The 15,620-nt window shown below is 33.2% G+C and overlaps 1 protein-coding gene and 1 long non-coding RNA gene across 2 annotated transcripts; one reads left to right on the top strand and one right to left on the bottom strand.

The window, feature by feature from the left end:
• The first annotated feature begins 987 nt into the window (after nucleotides 1-987).
• LOC148302089 (uncharacterized) lies at nucleotides 988-4,568 on the top strand. The gene is made up of 4 exons (XR_015838706.1): nucleotides 988-1,146; nucleotides 1,943-2,093; nucleotides 2,257-2,402; nucleotides 4,469-4,568. It is a non-coding gene; the product is annotated as an uncharacterized LOC148302089 (long non-coding RNA).
• A 6,779-nt stretch (nucleotides 4,569-11,347) lies between these two features.
• Nucleotides 11,348-15,581, bottom strand: LOC148302088 (uncharacterized). Its single transcript, XM_088272193.1, has 3 exons — nucleotides 15,233-15,581; nucleotides 13,583-14,278; nucleotides 11,348-11,827 (listed from the first exon to the last, which is right to left on the bottom strand). The coding sequence occupies exons 1-3, from the start codon at nucleotides 15,332-15,334 to the stop codon at nucleotides 11,411-11,413; spliced, it is 1,215 nt and encodes a 404-aa protein (XP_088128319.1). The 5' UTR covers nucleotides 15,335-15,581; the 3' UTR covers nucleotides 11,348-11,410.
• Nucleotides 15,582-15,620: the final 39 nt, after the last annotated feature.

The following is a 15,620-nucleotide window of genomic DNA, read 5'->3' as shown; positions in this document are numbered from 1 at the left end:
TTGAGCTTTTGGGTATGGCAAAGGTTTTCCGCTGACCCTACCATTACGGCGGTGAGTAATTAAACAAATCTTAAAGTATAATAATTACTATGACAGTCATACGAATGGTAAATGCTTAGAGTTCCATATTCTTCATCTATGTTGAGATGTCAAAATGTAAAAATAACCCCCAAGTGGAGAAACCCAGATTTGTGAACAAGGATTTGGACACACTCAAAATGTTGTGTATAAAATAACTGGTCAAATTATAAGCTTCATGAAAATTTAAAATCATGTTTTTAGACAATAGAATGTTGTATACATAATAAAATAAATAGAGGGTCTGTGCTAAGTAAAAAAAATCTTAGTCAAATCAACTATAGATTATACCGCGAACTCAAATGAACTGACTAAGGGAATTATATAGTACTTACTGATAATCACTTTTTATAACTGCCTATTTATGTACCATATGCCTTTCGAGAGCCGCAATCATGCTGGCTCTTTTCACAAGACATCATGTTGGGAAAACTCAATGAGGGCACATTATTGTAGTTTGTTATTATTTATTTATTTATTTAATCTTCATGTACAGAAAATAAATAAGTACATTGGCGGGCTTATTGCTATAAAGCAATATCTTCCACCCAACCAAAAACAGACTAGTGATATTGATCAAAACGTTTGATACCATATACAGCTGTTTGCAATCAGAGGGTAGATAATACTTGAACATTAAAAAAAAACATAAATTACAAATTACATATAAAAAAAACAAAAATTACAAAAGATGATAATAAGGAGGGCAAAGGAAAAGGGAGTATAAGGAAGGGGGTAGAGGTAAAAACTAAGGGAGTAGGATTGATGGACAGTTAAGATGTTATTATGTATATAACAAAATAAATAATGCATGTTTTCACATATGTAGTATGTTATTTTGCTGGGATGTATTTTCTTGTAATTTGTGTAAGTAATTGTTAATTAGTTAATTGCGTATGTTATGCTTAATTACGTATCTCAGGTTTCTATAATTGTCTAAAATGTATATTTTTTCCTGAAGGTCGAGTCTATAAACTATCCTGTCTGGAATGTACCATTTCCTTCAGTAACAATTTGTGACGTTAATATAATACATAAACCAAAAATTCAACAGATCAAAGAAATTTTGTAAGTTGAAACAAATTTATTAATATGTATAGCAGTTACTGTATGGTAAGGCATTCTAACAAATGTTAGTTGTGTTAGTATATGGTTAATATTACACCTACATACCTAACTTCATTTACACATAGAAAAAATATTAATCACATGCCTAATAAGTCTATCTGAAGACCACTATTTACTAAGGGAGGAGACAAAAGTGGGTGGTGACAAGTCCCAAATTTTCAACAATGATGCCAAATTAACACACTATGGACGGGAAAGGTATTTCTACCTGTTCGGTTGATTGATACTTAAGGACAGAAAGGGTATTTTTACCTTCTGCGCCGGCCTCTTTTTAAAGGCAGAAAAGAAGGAATAATCCCATGTTTTTACAGTTCAGATAAAATCATATGAATAGTGGTGGTACATAGTGTTACATTTATGCTGGCGAAGTGATTGTCATGATAGAGAGATGGATACATCTCGAAACCGGTAGACTAAAATCTCGTTGAGTGGTTTTATACAAATACAAATAACATTTTATTTTTAAATATATATACAGTAGAACCTATTATAATGAGCAAAAACTCGAAAAAAAAGATGCCCCCTTAAGGAGCGACATTTCGCATAGTGAGTTACATTCACTTTCATTCACTTGTAAGCCGGGACTTCCACGCCAGCACATTAGTCTATGTTTTGCTTAGCGAGTAAAATTCTGGAACGAATTATGCTGGTTATGAGAGGTTCCACTGTATATTCAATATCTTTTCTATTTTTTTCACAAAATAATACACTTATAAACTGTACTACTTGTTTTCAGGCTCTCTAACAACATTTCAGAAGATGAAGCAGATGATTTCTTTAAATCTTTACAATATCTGATAAATTCAGATCGGTATGAAAAGTCTTACAATGATATATTCATTATTCTCCAAAGCAACGGGTATGATGTTGAATCACTGATGTTGATGGTAAATAATTGGAAATACCTCTAGCTATTCTTGTCTACAATGTGACTCCAACTACTTATAATAATAAGTTCTCTTTCTTGTTAATGATGATAGAACTTAGAGCAGTGGTTCCCAACCCTAGAAATAAACTAATTTGCTTAGTTTTTTTTAAATTCTGTTTCAGTTATCACAAGGATGTAGGGAATTTCTAAAGAAATGTTCTTGGGCCGGTATTGAGACTGAGTGCTGGAAGTTGTTTAAAATGATAAAAAGCGATAATGGATTTTGCTGTTCATTTAATTACCATCACACCAATGAGTCATTTGAAAAGTAAGGCCTTATTTAACTCTAGATAACTAAACTATATTTGTAGATACATAGTAACTAAACTTTCATCAGGTGAAGTACGCAATTAAAAATGTGAAAATTATCAAAAGTATTTATTAAAAATAGGAACTGGTTACATGACCTTAAGTTTGGTTTATTAGGATTTAATGTAAGAGACAATTGACAATAAATTGTTATTCCACACAGCTACTACATATGTCAATATTGTGAATATTGACATATATATGATATTAAAAACAGATTTTGCGCACATTAGTCACAAAATTAACAGGCGTTTAAGGGTCTGAAGACTCACCAAGAATATCTTTTATCATGACCTTGATGTCATAAAAATACATACCTTTACGAACAAATAACGAAGTAACTAAACTTTTGTCAACTGGATGACGAAATAGCCGTAGGTCACCTCCGAATTATTGTTTGATTGTAATCGCAGCACCCGATGAACTATTCGCATCAATCAGGAAGGTAAACAAAGCGTGGTGGGTGCAGGGCGCGAAGAAGTAAGTGCACTTGACATTCAAGGAACGGGCCGTCGTTGCGTGGACGAATAATAATAATAAATTCGGATAATTTATACAGTGCCATTTTCATAAAATACTACCTCAAGGGCGCATATTTAGTTATTTAGGGTTAAAGTATACAAATTATAAAAAAATGACTACTAAACTAGAGTTTGTGGAACCTTATAGTCCTAATAGAGTATGGACGAGATATTATTATTGCATTTATACTGTGATTCAACGGCTGTCAAATTAATATTTAGATTTATTTAATATAGTAACAAAGATGAAGATTTTTTTATTGAGATGGGAGTATCTAAGTCAGGGTATTTACAGACCATCATAAACTATGTTATATTACATAAACTGTTATTCAAATCCTGCCATACTTGTAATTTGAAAAAGATTCTAGTCCTACCAGTATGCTTCAGTAGTAACAAATAAATCATTTCTGTTTTTTTTTGTTTTGTTAACAACAAATACAGATTACTTTGTCAACATGGCTATGCATCAGTTTTTTATATGAAAAATAAGTGGTGTTGTTTTACAAATTGGCTAATTTTAAATTCAATAATTTTTCAAAGATTGGTTCCTTCAATATCAAATTAAGATGCTTTGGTTAATTTTTGGCCATGTCAGGTCCCCTCTGATGTCGACTATCCTTTAGAGTATGTGTCCTTATCTTGGGCAGCTCTAAACAGCGCTTCAACAGTTTCGATCCCCGTCCAATCTCATATATTCCGGAGCCGGGAGATCTGCTTTTTGCCCTTCTTTCTTCTTTCTGTGCCACTTCTAACGAAGATCGGCGATCATCATGGCTATCTTAAATCTTGATGCTGCAGCTCGGAACAGAGATTTGGTGCTTCTGCCAAACCATTATCTTAGGTTTTTCAGCCATGATGTCCTTCGGCGTCCTTGAGTTCTTCGCCCCTCAATCTTTCCTTGTATGATTAGATGGAGAAGACGATATTTTTCATTTCTCATGACGTGTCCGAAGTACATCAGCTTTTTCTGCTTGATGGTTGGTAGGAGTTCCTTATTGGTATTCTTCCGTCGGAGGACCTTTAGGTTGGTAACCTGATCATGCCATGAAACTCGCAGGATCTTGCGATAGAGACCCATTTCAAACACCTCTATTCGGTTTTCCAGTGCCTGTGTGAGTGTCCATCCCTCCATTCTATAGAGAGCAATTGGGAAGACATAGCACTTCAACATACGTTTCCGAAGTTCAGGTCTTTGCCCACACCTTGTCAACTCTCTATTAGGTATAATTGTTCATAATTCTCTTCTCTATGCACATGCCCCAGATAGGACACTTTCCGGACTTTGATATCAGTCAGCAACTGTCTTTCTACTCTTGTTCTTTGGAGCACATTTGTGTTTCTGACCATATCAATCCATGGAATGCGTAACATTCTACGATATGACCAGATATAGATTTTAACCGGTTCATAGAGCTGATCTTAATGGTCCACGAAGAGTTAATTATTATTTTTGAATATAATTATATGTTTTCTGACTTGGTGTGATTTCCTGTTTTTACAGAATAAATGAAGAGTATCCTGATAAAAACAATAGAACTTACTACACTCCGGGAGCTGGTGCTTCCACAGGACTCACTGCTTTAATTGAAATTGATCCGGAGAACTTTGTTGCTGTCGCAAAGCCTGTGCCATCTGTTATTGTAAATCTAATTAACTATGATTATGATTAAGAATATAAAAATTTGAAAAGAGAGAGAAGTTATAGCCAATAGAAAAAAAAAAGCATAGCTTACTGTTTTCTGAGAAGATAAAAATACGATTGACCAAACAATTAACTTACCATCATGCTACTTACGGGTGGGCAGAGAGAGTAGAATGCCACACCACTCTATCTTTGAAAACAGTCTTCGCCTCTACTTTATTCACGCATCTCTTCATCTTTTTTGTAAAGTATGTAGTTGGAAAAAGGAACAGAGGCAGGCCGAGGAAAACTTGGCATGATCAGGTATGTCAAATACTTGAAAGTATTTGGTAGTAGGTCAGGAGTCGAAATAATTGGTGGGTATATATGAATGTGGAAGACGAGAAGAATGTTTGTAAAGACAGAGTGGTATGGCGTTCTATTCCATCTGCCTACCCCTGTGGTAAGCGGCGTGATGGTTAGTTAGTTAGTCAATCGTATTTCTATCTACTGATAGTTAGTTTTTAGTTATGAAACATAAGTATAATAATTTTTGTAATCATTTCGTGTATTTAATTACTTAGTAAAAATATTATTCTCTTAAAGGTCCTTGTTCACGATCAGTATGACTATCCAGAAGTACGATCCTTGGGTTTTCCTTTCAAGGCCGGAGACCGTGTTCAAATGTCAGTGGAGCCCGTTATAATTACCCCAACATCCGCTATTAAAAACCTTGATTACTCCAAAAGGAATTGTTCATTTGATGACGAAGTAAGAATCATATTTCTAAATAAATAAAAATGTAATTCAATATTACCCTGGACTGGCACCTGAAGTAGAGGGTTGATCACCTTTCCTTCATATATTAAAGATTAAGATAACACTGCGTTTATATGATGCAGTGCCCTATGCACCATCGGGTGCGGATGAGGGTTTACATGAACATGAATCCTGGCTTACATGAACAGATATTTTTTTTAAATAAATGAACATAAAATATAATTATGTACTATAATTAGAGTTTTCAATTATATTATTAAATTAATTGAAATTGGCTTATTAGACTAGAATTTTGAAATTTTCAATGGCAGTCAACGTATTAATAAGTGTTTTTATTTTATTATTTAAATAAGGTAATGCAAATTAAATCCATTAACAGTGCTACAACTTTTTTACTTTAGGAAACAAGTGAAATAGGTGTTTATGGATATGAGAACTGCATAGTTGAATGCCGCATGAATGCTATAGTCAAATTATGTGGCTGTATCCCATATTACTACAATGTGAAAACCTTCAAAGGTAAGTCGGGGACAAAATTATAAATACATAAATCAATTTATAAGATACAGTGAGACCTAGATTTTATTACTCCAGATTTAATGTTTTCCCGACAATTGCGTATTTCAGTCTAAATATATTTTAGTTAATTTACTACCCACTTTTTAAACATGTGAGTTATGTGTGCTTGGCAATGAGTCGGCACAGTATGACAAACTAAAAATGATTTTAAAAGAGTGATTCGTCAGTGCGCGGGCCAGCAATGTACCCATGAGCGGTTCCATCATTTGTGAAAGACAAATCAACTCAATATCCAAGGGTTAGCTGCATCTAATGGGTAGATAGATCACAATAATGTACACCGAAGGTCGTAAGACATTCAAACAAGGCATTCAAGATGAAACTTTCACATGTCTATACAGGACTGAAAAAAAGTAACACAAAAAAGCAACTGCATGTACACAAATAGACCGTATCTATTTGTGTATATGCAGTGCCCTGTATACCACTTGGGTGAAGATAGGCAAAAGGATTCAAATTAGCATATAATCCTCATGGATGTGATGTTTCCGATGTTAGGATCGAAAGATCTACATGAAGTGTCCTTCAGATACTGAAGTCAAGATGTTTGCGTTTCTAGGACTAGATGTTTTATTTATATATTTTTTAAAAGGTAGGTACTTTCATACGGTTCTTTTTTTTAAAGACATCTATCATTGTGAAAAGTTCAATGTATATAAAAACATTTTTTTTCAGCAAGGGCTCGTTTTTGTACTTTGAGTGATTCTGAATGTTTAAGGAATAACAAACGTGAGTAATATTCATCGTATAACATGTGTAATTTGTAGTTTAATTTTATGTTATACATATTATGATAAATAAAAAATTCTAACCCACAGGCTTTTTCAAATTATGTTGAAAGACTACTTTGAGTTTGGTGTCCGAATTCAATGAAATAAAACATACTTTCATTTTTCCATTACTAATTTTGTGTTTATTGTTTTTAAAATATCTCAAAACTGGAATGAATAATAAATATATGTATAAAATTAATTATTTGCATTTTTAAAGGATTTTTGTACACTCTGAAGTCATCAGATCCACGAGTTGAGAATTCTTCCTTTGGTTTAGACTGTAAATGCTATCCGTCATGTGATGCCAACTGGTATTCAGCCACTGCAGACACGGTAACCATGGTTGATTTTGAGAGGTAAGGATATATGTATTTAAGTTGAAAATTTTAAGTATATTGTCAATTTTTTGTTCCTAATTTTAAGTCCTGGATGAAGAAATCTATTGATATGGAAAATTGGAAGTCTGGACATTTTTAGAGATTACGACCAGACTATTATAGAAACTGATAAAGAAATTTGTGATATCCATTAATACAGCTGATTTGTGACTTATACATGTGATAAATACAGCTGATTTTTATCAGAACTTCTTGTGTCAACAATTACCTGAATCATTTAAACGTGTCGGTCTACATTACAAATGTAACTAATTAAAATTAATTTTGTAGGCAAGATGAAATTATAAGTAACATATATATACGGATTTATTTTACGGAGTTTAACTGTCTCAAACTCAAGCATAATCTTCTTATAACTTGGGACGGACTATTTGGTAAATATAACAAATATGTATTAACACTTGTACTTAGAAATAGAGCAATTTAACACCACCTAAAGAAAATGTTTTGGGAGAGTTTCTCGTATTATGGACCAGAGCCGCTTGCTCCAGTGACTGGGATGATGAATACCGAGAAGTATCAGCCAATTCTACTGAAAAGGATGCTACCAGAGATGCAAAAGCGATGGTCAAATGGTGATGGAATATTTCAGCAGGATCTAGCTTTTCTTTCTTCACAGAAAACCAATTAACTGTGTTAATTGGCCAGGAAATTCACCAGACATAAAACTAATTGAAAATCTAGGGACAATCTGTAAGAATCGGCTCTCCAACATTGGTGGAGAAGCTTATTTCATCCATAATTCAGATATGGTTTCAAGAAGAAAAAATGGCGTCCACATGCCAAAACCTCATAGAATCGATGCCAAGAAGAGTAATCTCTTTGATTGAGGCCAAAGGAGATCATATTAAATATTAGTTCATTATTTAACTAGCAAACTAAAGATTTACGAAAATACAAAAAAAAATGTTTTGTTTCAATTGATCTATTCGATACTGTATTTCCTCAAAGGGTTATTTAAGTTAAAGATCAATTTCTTTTTTTAGTTTGATAAATTACAAATCTTTAAATTGCTTCTTATTTCAGCAACAATTGGAGGGATATTTGGATTGTGTGTTGGAGGATCGCTTTTAAGTTTATCAGAAGTAATATATCACTTCACAATAGGACTTTTCAATTCTTATCGAGCCAATAAGAAAAATAAAAGGGAATTCGAAAACATCTTAATGCATAATTATCCTCGCAAGACGTCCAATAAAAAAACATCAAGTCAGCTTAATAAAGTCGTTAAACGCAAACAAGAAAAGAACTTACATGGAATTCAAACAATATTGAAAGAAAATGGATTGAAATACAATCAGGACTATTTAAATCAACAAAATACAGATTTATTTTATAAGTTTTATTCTTATAATAATTAATTTGATTGTCATATTTACTGATTTTAATGTTTTGACTGCGTTTTTTTGTTATTGTAATACGTATGAAAAATATAAATTTTTAGTAGGTACTGAAGAGAAAATCATTAGATTGTTAAATTAGTATTTGAAATAAGTAGTCGAATACTGGTAGTAAAAATTTACACTCAAATAATAATAGTAAAAGATTAAAAGACTTATAATTTAATACATATTTAAATGAATATTTCCTAAATCAAGTAGGAGACCAAAAACTACAAGTTTTGGCCTCTGGAAAATTATACATATTCTGTCCATCTAAAGCTAACTTTTTCTGTTGCTGTCGTTGTAAGAATTAGATTCATCTCCATAATCAAATATGTTATTTGATAGATAAGTAAGAATTGATTCTCAAAACCATTTGATTAACACATTCAGTGTTGTCATGTGTTTATTATCTCAATTTTACCTGCATAAAATATTCATTAGTAGCATAGACTTCACAGCATCTCTCAGGTAGGCACTAAAAATAATTATGTAGTTAAAATGTTAATTTCTTCATTTGTTTGAAATCAAATTATCACTACATATATGGAATTAGTGTTTGTTTATTCAATAACCATTTAGAAAAAAAAAGCAAGTGCATTTTTCACTATTAAAGATATAAAAATGCTGGTGGAAATTTGAGTAGGTACTTAACACATTAGTTACGGCAATGTTTTGATAAAACTGTATCTTGAGGCGGGCGACATTAGACAGCTGTCCGGAAATATAAAATATGTCAGTGAACTTCATATTTTGAACTTGAGGTTGAACTCGAAAACAATACAAAAACGGTTAAATGGTCTCTAACGTCTCAAAATAAAATCATGTTAGTCCACAAATCACAAAAGTAAAAAAAATTTAAAAACACTAATAAAATATTAGAAAATAACAACACAGTTTAACAACCGCCGAAAACTCAAAATCTGCGAATAAAAAATGATTTATGGGCTTTCCCCACACGCGTTTATTGCTTTGTAAGTACCAACTGCCGACTTAAGTAAAGGACAATGATCTTTGTATTTTATTTCATTTTAGGACAAAGAAAAAAACGCACCGTCTGTATCCATTGTATAAAGTTAATTTGTAACATTTCCTTCAAAACAGATTACGACCATTAGGTATGTTTTAAACCAGTAAATATCAGTATTATTTTTTATATTACAACGACATCTATCCACTACACAACAAAAGCAAAAAGGCCAAGAGATTAGAAGTTTATGACGTGTTTTTTGTATAATAAATTGAAGGTAGCCGAAATGCACAAAAATGTGCACCCCGCCACCACACAAGGTTTCTGAAACGCACAAATATGTGCACACCGTACACAATGTGTTAATTTAAGTGTGCACTTCAATTGCATACTACATATCAGATTTGGGAATGTGACAGTATTGCCATGTCACCTACATTAAGATACCGGAATTTTTAAACTATCCTGCACTGATAGGTATGGTGCACTTTCTGATTTATAATTTATCTAGACTATGTAATTTCCCACCCTGATCTCCTATCTTTCTGTGTTTTCTTGTTATGAAATTTAAATAAAACTCTTGAAAAATATAGTGTTTTTAATATCTGCTACCTAATTGAGCTGAGATGGAATAAATGATAAAATGCCTAAGAAGCTTGCTCACATTTAGTACATAAATCTTTCATGTGAAGTACTATCTAATTTTCCATTTATAACTAACCATCACATCGCTTCCCCGCAGGTGTGGGCAGAGAGAATAGAATGCCATACTACCCTGTCTTTGCAAACATTATTCGTCTCTTCTACATTCATGCATCTCCTCATACATACCCGATTATTTTGACACCTAACCCGGCCGCTTTCAAGTATTTGACATACCTGATTGTGCTAAGTTTTCTTCGGTCTTCTTCTGCTCCTTTTTCCAACTACATTCGCCTCATAAATTTGTTTGATAACCGTTCTTTCCTCACTCATACGTTCCGCGTGTCCAAACCATCTCAACACACCTTTCTTAATTTTATCGATAATGCTTATCTCAGCCTTGCATTCTTTTTTTATTTCACCATTCGAACATAAATCAAACATCGTTTTGACGCACATTCGTCTCAGGGATCGTGTTTCCATTTATTGCTATCATATTTTGTTTTGACCGATAATCCAGCAATATTTATTAACAGGAAGAGTGAGACTTTAACCGTTAAGTGTGCTGTTTTCAATTGCATTGTTGTTTCATATATTTTTAGTATTTTCATTCCGTCGCAAGCATCATCAAATAAAACATTAAAAATGTTCGCTTTCCATTTTCTTTCTTTTCTATTTAACCAAACCGAGGCACAGCAACACATGGCCGGGTATAGCTCGTTTCCAAATAAAACAATTTAGTATTTCAACACTTTTCGTATCATTCATCATTCACTTTGTGTAATAACACTTAAAAATGATACTTCATGACTACTGGTTTTGGAATAACCATTAAATCATCAGGTCAAACGTAGACTTAAGTGAAATCGCTACAGTCTCCTGTTTATGTACAATAAAAATTATTATTATTATTTGAAAGATAGAGAAAAAAGATAAAGAAATCACAATGGGAATATTTTTAAAAGCGGACTTGAAGTCAAATTTAAACGGTTATTTATTATGGGTAAGCCTTTATTAATTGCTTTACTTATTTCTAATCTTTCAAGATTATCTAAACGAAGACCAGTTTTACATACATGTAAAATTTCTATGCCTGTTGATTTATCAAAATTATGATCTTCAGATATAAGGTGATAAGCAAATTATAAGATAAGTCATAAAGTAGTGTTTTTAAGTGGTATTACATACACAAAGTGAATGATGAATGATAAGGAGAGTATTATATTACCATAACACAAAGTTAACAATGCTTTTAATGTACAAAATATTAGTAATACAATTTAATATACAAAAAATAACTATTGTAACATTGACAAAATACCATTTATATCGGGTTCGGAATTTTCAATTACCGTAGAATTTTCATTACTTGAATAATTTTTATCATAGCTCCACGCTTCACTCTCTGCGTCTTTGTAGGATGACGCAGGCACCGAAGGATGGTGTTTCTGAATGTGGACAATGAGGAATTTCTTCTGTGCGAATGTTTTGGAACACACTCCACACATGAAGGGTTGTCGTTTGGCGTGGATTTTTTCATGAATGTGTAAGTCGTCTAGAAGGGTGAACTTTGTTTCGCAGTAACGGCAAGCAAAGGCATCCTGTCCCGTGTGAATGAGGTTGTGATTTCTCAAGTCCTTCAAAAACGGGAATGTCAAATTGCAACTTCTGCATACAAAGTTTTGCTCTTTTCCGTGTACTATGGATAAGTGTTTCTGAAAAAAAAAACATTTTTTTTATACATTTGAGGCTTTTTGAATTACCTAACGTCTGAGTGACTCTAAAATCTAGCAACGGCTTATGCAACAATGCTTATTATGGCCCTACTTATTTTCAACTTTATAAGTTTTATAGCCTATACCTACTGGTGAGTGGATTTACTCTTTATGTTTAAAATTACTATAATTTCATGTAATTTATGAGTGAAAATTCTAGGCAAAACAACTCGCTGGCCCTACTTAACTTCAACTTTATAGCCTATACCTACTGGTGAGTGGATTTACTCTTTATGTTTAAAGTTACTATAACTTTATGTAATTCATGAGTGAAAATTCAGATTAACAAAGGTTGAGATATATTTCAACTATATATACTTGACAGGCGAAAAACCATAGGTGACATTTTAGTTTTTTAAAAGGATATACATTTTACCTAAGGTTTTAACAATAAAAAACACTCTTCTTCTAACCTTTATTCAAAGAATGGTGTATAGGGCACTACATCATATCAAGTACAGTCCAAATTTTCACAAAGAAAGTTAGTTAGCAGTAAAGAATCATCTGTTGCAAAATTTACGTATAAATCTCCCCCGAGAATAAAGGTAATTTTATTTTCTATTTTTAATTAATTTTTTTATTTAGTAAATACCCCTATTTCTCAAAATCTACTGTGACATGTGTTTCGATGCATTCTGCATCATTTTCAAACACCGTATGCAAATATGATGCAGAATGCATCGAAACACGTGTCACAGTCGATTAAAGGAAATAGTGGTATTTACTCAGTAAAACATTAATTAAAGATGGATAGAATTTACCACAAAGCGACTCAAAATCAATCAAATCAATTAATGAAATTTTATTTTCGTTTCTACCAATAGCATCCATCGATGATAACAAAATGTGTTCAATAAATGTGACACATCCTTTAAATTTCACTTTTGATTCTCGTCCAATTATCGATTACAGAATCGCCGTCTAAGAAGTTTCTGTCCAACAATATTGATTGCATACTTTACCTATTTTTCTACCATTTTTGTCAATTAATTAACAAGTTATACTATAGAGATAATGTAAGAAGACCTTGTAACGATCTTAATGAAGTATCAAACAAAATTGGTCTGAAAATGAACACGGATAAAACAAAAGCCATGATCAATAGTCATATTTTCCAGACCTTTGACCCTATTTCCATTGGAGGAACACAAATAGAGGTTGTAAACGACTATACCTATCTGGGACAAGTAATACAATTTGGGCGAAATAAATTCTCAAAAGAAATCGACAGGCGCATACAACTGGGATGGGCAGCATTTGGAAAACTAAAGTACATTTTTAAAGCGAAAATTCCGCAATGTCTAAAAACTAAGGCGTTTAACCAATGCATCCTCCCTGTATTAACTTATGGCGCAGAGACGTGGAATCTAACAGCAAGTCTTACTCATAAAATAAAAGTCACCCAGCGTGCTATGGAGAGATCCATGCTCGGAGTGTCGCTAAAAGATAGAATCCGAAACGAGGAAATACGCAGAAGAACTCAAGTAGTGGATGCTACCCAACAAATAGGCACACTCAAGTGGCAATGGGCAGGACATATCTGTCGAAGAGACGACGGTCGATGGGGAAGAAAAGTATTGGAATGGCGACCACAGGCTGATGATGATGAATGTAAGAAGATCAGCTCACTGAAATCCAGTGATATATATCAATTAATTTGATTATATATAGATAACTCGTAACATAGCAACTAACCTTAAAATAATCAGGTCTGTAGAACACTCTTTCACAATATTCACATTTATAAGACTTGGTTCTCTTATGCACATACTCCATGTGATCTTTAACTCTGCCTTTGGAAGTGAACAATTTGTCGCAAAAGTCGCAGGGAAATTTCTTAACGACTTTATGCGTATTTTTATGAGTTTTTAGCGACTTCAAAGTGAAGTACGCCTTAGGACACTCGTCGCACTTGAAATTTCTTTCACCGTGAGTCAAGAGATGGTGGTTGAATTGTGACTGCTGGCCAAAGGAAAATGTCTGCCCGCAAATGTTACAAAGATACCCGCTCAAATCAAACAAATTTAAATCTAGGATGTCTTCGTCTAGTTTCGTTTTTTCTGTCTTGTCATCATCCACCGACGGCGCTGGAAAGATGTCATCGTTGAAATCATCGGAATCGTTGAAGCGGTCATCGTCATTAAAGTTATTGTCATTAACGTCGGGTTGATCGGACGGTTTTTTTATGTCGAGGTCGTCGAAACTGTCATCGTCCACGGTAAATGCCATGAGCTCGTTCAGAAGCTCGCTAGTCGGTGAGATCTTGATGTCTTCCATGGATCTTAACGCTTGGTCTGTTTTTTCACATTGATTTATGAATTCGACACATTCTTCCAGCTTTTTGATGCAAGGTAGACAGATGTACTGTGTGAAGCCGTCATTTCTGTAAATCTGCAATTAAATAAAATCGAAAAAATGTATTTTGTATATTAAAAGCATTGTTAAGTTTGTGGTATGGTAATATGACACTCTCCTTATAATTCATCGTTCACTTTGTGTAATATGATGAATAATATAATACGTTTGATGAATGATAAGGGGTGTTCTAAATAATGTATTTATTTGTTTTTCTAACCCCTATCTGCACCCAATGGTGCATAAGTTTTCGCAAACATTGATACTAATAACATGAAAAATATATATATTTTTATTTTATTTATTAATTTTATTTGAAAAACCTAACATTTGAAATTTGTATCCCATAAAATCTCATGATGTATGTTCCATAAAAAAAATCAACCGTAAACCTTTCTAAGACCCGTAGTTGTAGTTTTACATTTCTTCTTCTTTTAACCCTTATCCGTACTCAATGGTGCATAGGGCACTAGATCGTAGCGACGCAGTGTTATCTTGATTGTCAATCGCATGAAGACAATATATTATTAGATTAAAACCAATATTTTTAGCTTTTCCACTTTATTTTTATTTGACCAGCGACCGGGTTTCGTCGTTACCGACATCATCATGATGATGCCAGTAACGACGAAACCCGGTCGCTGGTCAAATAAAAATAAAGTGGAAAAGCTAAAAATATTGGTTTTAATCTAATAATATATTAAAATGCAATTCCATCACGAAGTGTCAGTGGATAATATAAAAGCATGAAGACAAGGTGATCAGATCTGCGCTTCTTGTACCAGTCAAGGGTGATATTAAATAAATATGAGAGTGAAAATCACTCGTTTATTTTGACCCCCCTGGGAATCGAACCCGGGACCTCCAGCACGGTAGTTAAACACGCTGACCATAACATTAAGGAGGCGGAGGTTTTACATTTACGTCACTTGTTTTACATTTCACTGTTGAGTTTTTGTTAATATTGATACTGAATTTATGTAAACAAACCTTGATTTTACTGTAGGAAAAAAATTTGGCTATCGTGGGCTTTCGGTCTTCAAAAAAGATATTCATTTCCGCAGGACCCAGACAAAGCCTGCAAGATCCCATTTCGCTGAGCTACTCAGTGATATTGAAATGCAATCTCGAAACGGGAGACAAGTAAATGTCCGAAACAAAAACAAACCAAAACTGAAAACGATACATCGGAAATATAAATTTGAATATTCGGATTCCGGGTATGATAATTAAAATACTATTAAGGTCAAGTTGTTGACAAATCCACTGAAAACAAGAAATTTTTTAGGTTATTATTTATCAATTTACGCTAACTCTTTGGAAACGTCAACCACAGATTAATACATTGGATTATTATGCAATGATAACACATATTATG

Source organism: Brachycentrus maculatus, unplaced genomic scaffold (genome assembly GCF_059751285.1).
Source record: "Brachycentrus maculatus isolate JH-2025_06_01 unplaced genomic scaffold, ASM5975128v1 h1tg000482l, whole genome shotgun sequence".
Lineage (NCBI taxonomy): Eukaryota > Metazoa > Arthropoda > Insecta > Trichoptera > Brachycentridae > Brachycentrus > Brachycentrus maculatus.
This window is presented reverse-complemented; position numbering and strand designations above follow the sequence as displayed.